Genomic DNA, 3,771 nt, shown 5'->3' on the forward strand with positions numbered 1-3,771 from the left:
TCATTGGAAAATCAAAAGAAATCAGCCAAGACCTCAAAAAAAATTGTAGCCCTCCACAAGTCTGGTTCATCCTTGGGAGCAATTTCCAAGCGTCTGAAGGTAACATGTTCAACTGTACAAACAATAGTATGCAAGTATAAACACCATGGGACCACGCAGTCGTCATACCGCTCAGGAAGGAGACGCGTTCTGTCTCCTAGAGATGAACGTACTTTGGTGCAAAAGTGAAAATCAATCCCAGCAAAGGACCTTGTGAAGATGCTGGAGGAAACAGGTACAAAAGTATCTATATCCACAGTAAAACAAGTCCTATATCAACATAACCTGAAAGGCCACTCAGCAAGGAAGAAGCCACTGCTCCAAAACCGCCATAAAAAATCCAGACTACGGTTTGCAACTACACATAGGGACAAAGATCGTACTTTTTTGCAGAAATGTCCTCTGGTCTGATGAAACAAAAATAGAACTGTTTGGTCATAATGACCACCATTATGTTTGGAGCAAAAAGGGGGAGGCTTGCAAGCCGAAGAAGACTAGCCCAACCGTGAAGCACGGGGGTGGCAGCATCATGTTGTGTGGGTGGTTTGCTGCAGGGGGGACTGGTGCACTTCACAAAATAGATGGCATCATGAGGCAGGAACATTATGTGGATATATTGAAGCAACATCTCAAGACGTCAGTCAGGAAGTTAAAGCTTGGTCGCAAATGGGTCTTTCAAATGGACAATGACCCCAAGCAAACTTCCAAAGTTGTGGCAAAATGGCTTAAGGACAACAAAGTCAAGGTATTGGAGTTGCCATCACAAAGACCCGACCTCAATCGTATAGAACATTTGTGGGCAGAACTGAAATTGTGCGAGCAGAGGCCTATACAAACCTGACTCAGTTACACCAGCTCTGTCAGGAGGAATGAGACAAAATTCACCCAACTTATTCTGGGAAACTTCGGGAAGGCTACCTGAAACATTTGACCCAAGTTAAACAATTTAAAGGCAATGCTCCCAAATACTAATTGAGTATATGTAAACTTCTGACCCACTGGGAATGTGCTGAAAGAAATCACATCTGAAATAAATCACTCTACTCTTATTCTGACATTTCACATTCTTAAAATAAAGTGGTGATCCTAACGGACCTAAAATTGGGAATTATTACTGGGATTAAATGTCAGGAATTGTTTAAAACTAGGATTAAATGTCAGGAATAGTTTAAAACGGAGTTTAAATGTATTTGGCTAAGGTGCATGTAAACTTCTGACTTCAACTGTATGTCTGGCATTTAGCCTAGGAAACATTACACTGACCTTACATGAAGATGTCATTTGTTTTGTAAAAAAAACTACATAATACAATTTTTACATCTCCGTCCTTTATCAACATAAATATATTTAAATATGATTGTTTCTTTGTCTCAGTTCAGTAGTTCCAATTCAAATCCCACACATTTTAAGGTCACTGTAGAATTAACATTATTGATTGGAGGTTGGATTAGTTCTATAGACAGTTTTGGGAGACATATGACACTGAATGGGGCAGTACCAATAACTCTATACAAGTGACTGACTACTTATTGGGAGAAAAGGAAGAATAGGGTCATGTTCATGTAGGGCACACTACAGATTTTTTTTAAGTGACCGTTTCTTACACAAAAAAAAGTCTACAACAACTACAAGCAGTCCATTTTCTTCCATTTAGTAAACACCACCCAGGTATCCTGAATTGGTAGGGCAATCGGGAGCAGTAGATCTTTCCTCCTATTGACAAGCATGTGTAACAGTACTCTTCTTGCGTTGTGTACAATCAATCATCGACACGAGCTCCAACTTGTAGCACCAGTCATGGAGCTTTATTCTGATAGAAACAGCACAAAATTGCACGTCATGCAATGCACAGCTCACCATCCAACTCTGTATGTGACCCACTGTACAAAATATACGAACCCCCCCACCAGACACAGTAAGTTGCTAGCTAGTATTTGGTGGAATTCTCTACAACAAAATGCATAACAAATATGCAACAAAAAACGCTGCATCTTATGTGTGATGTTCCAATAACATTTACAAACAAATTGATATAAATTGTACATTTAAAACATCACTTGGGAGTATAAAAATCCCTTCTGACATGCAGTGCTTTGCAACCAACAACTTACCGATGGTTTGGTGCATGTTCACTGGGACAATTCTAACTGGAACATCCCCCCTCATAAGCAAGCTACGCAAACCAGCCAATAAGATGCCATGTTGAGGCAAGACAAAACTAAAACCAAAACCCATTGGCTTAACAATAAAGTAGCAAGGGGATTCACCAATATAACCCTGTTACACATGTTTAATCACAATGAAGACGCTTAAGTCAGCAACATAATTACATAACCTACAGATCCTGGGCAAAACAGGTCCAATACTGCCACTTTGAAAGTTGACAATGGCTAGCAGTGGAATAAGGTGTAGCTTCTGCATTAGTCCCTTCGTCCATTCCAGTAAAGTAGATAGAATACCTGGCACACCACACAGTCCATCTTAGCTAAGTTTTCTGATTGCCATGTCAGTTGGCGCCTGTCTTTGCCCCTCTTATCTTGGCCTCCTCATCCAGCTCATCCATGATCTTCTCCTGTTTCACTGAGTAAAACGTGTAGGCATCTAGGAGAAGCAAAGTCAAGTCAAATGTGCAGATTGAGGCAAGGGATGTGCTGGCTGAAATGCGATCTACAGTCGACCTTAGTTACTGTATATACGCACAAAGATGAATGTTTTCAACATCAGCATACATTTATGACAAACAAGTTTTACACTCATCACCAGCTTTCACTGTAGCAGCCTACAATAAAGTGACAGAGAGCTATTTAGGTAGCTAGTTAGCCAATTAGTGAACCAGAAACTGGACATTCAGGAAACGCTGAATATGGCGATTCGATTTTAAAGGATAATCGCTATATTCAACGTCTCCTGTAAACCCAAATTCTGGTTTTAAGGGCCAATTAACTAACTCGCTTGCTACAATACAATGCAAACACGTCATGTTGCGCTTCACCATTACAACGTGCATATGTCATTACATTTCTACAATGACTTGCAGCTTCAATGTCCTACATGAATGTCCGGTTGACTAAACTATGGAAAACATTGCCATGGCTTGTTATATCATGCCGGATAGTGCACGTTATCTCGTACGTAACTAGCTAGTTCACCTTGTGTGACTGTTTGACAAGGATACAAATTCCCATTACAATGGCTCCGATACCAAGTCCTGTTGCAATATTACGGCCCCTCAGTTGCTGCGATTTCTTCTTCCATTGCGCGAGCTCCACTTGTCTGATAAAGTAGAACTCGTCCCTGGTAAGATCCTCCTTGTTTGGATCTATTCTCTTGGCAAAGGGGACTTCAGGATCCACCGTTGGTTTCTGGTCAGACATTTTTCCGACGACCAGACTGGTCTGCTTTTGCAACACTATAATAGGTCCCTCCGACGTTTCCGGGTTCGACGCAAAAAAAGTTCCTGTTTCAAATGCGATTTCTGTATGTGTGTTGCAATTACCCCATCTCATGGGTAATATAAAGTACTGTCTTTCATGAAAAACGGTTCTAGAATTTTGTCATTTAAAAAATGATCATTTTCTTTCTATGTGTATCGAGAACAAGTAACGTTAGAAACAAGCTCAAGCTGTATGGCTAGTAACTACGTAGAAAAGTTAACGTTAAGTCTTACAGCTAGTCTTACTGGGGTCCAACGCATAACGAAAAATACATTACAGACAAAACACTTTACAATTT

General features: G+C 40.4%; 1 protein-coding gene across 2 annotated transcripts; it reads right to left on the reverse strand.

The window, feature by feature from the left end:
* Nucleotides 1–1,822: 1,822 nt before the first annotated feature.
* LOC115112631 (cytochrome c oxidase assembly factor 3 homolog, mitochondrial-like) lies at nucleotides 1,823–3,473 on the reverse strand. 2 transcript variants are annotated; one of them, XM_065012618.1, is made up of 3 exons: nucleotides 3,215–3,473; nucleotides 2,499–2,640; nucleotides 1,823–1,849 (listed from the first exon to the last, which is right to left on the reverse strand). In XM_065012618.1, the coding sequence occupies exons 1-2, from the start codon at nucleotides 3,411–3,413 to the stop codon at nucleotides 2,546–2,548; spliced, it is 294 nt and encodes a 97-aa protein (XP_064868690.1). In that variant the 5' UTR covers nucleotides 3,414–3,473; the 3' UTR covers nucleotides 1,823–1,849; nucleotides 2,499–2,545. The 2 variants fall into 2 exon arrangements, with proteins under 2 accessions (XP_064868690.1, XP_029495524.1); XM_029639664.2 differs by having other exon boundaries at nucleotides 1,823–2,640.
* Between the last annotated feature and the right edge of the window lie 298 nt (nucleotides 3,474–3,771).

The sequence above is a fragment of the Oncorhynchus nerka genome, linkage group LG28 (genome assembly GCF_034236695.1).
Source record: "Oncorhynchus nerka isolate Pitt River linkage group LG28, Oner_Uvic_2.0, whole genome shotgun sequence".
Classification (NCBI taxonomy): Eukaryota; Metazoa; Chordata; class Actinopteri; order Salmoniformes; family Salmonidae; genus Oncorhynchus; species Oncorhynchus nerka.

Excerpts from the sequence above, each read along its gene's own strand:
- LOC115112631 (XM_065012618.1), bottom strand. The coding sequence starts at position 3,413 with ATGTCTGACCAGAAACCAACGGTGGATCCTGAAGTCCCCTTTGCCAAG. Across the intron at positions 2,641-3,214 it reads AGCCATTGTAATGGGAATTT|ATGCCTACACGTTTTACTCA; the intron begins GTATCCTTGTCA and ends TGCTTCTCCTAG.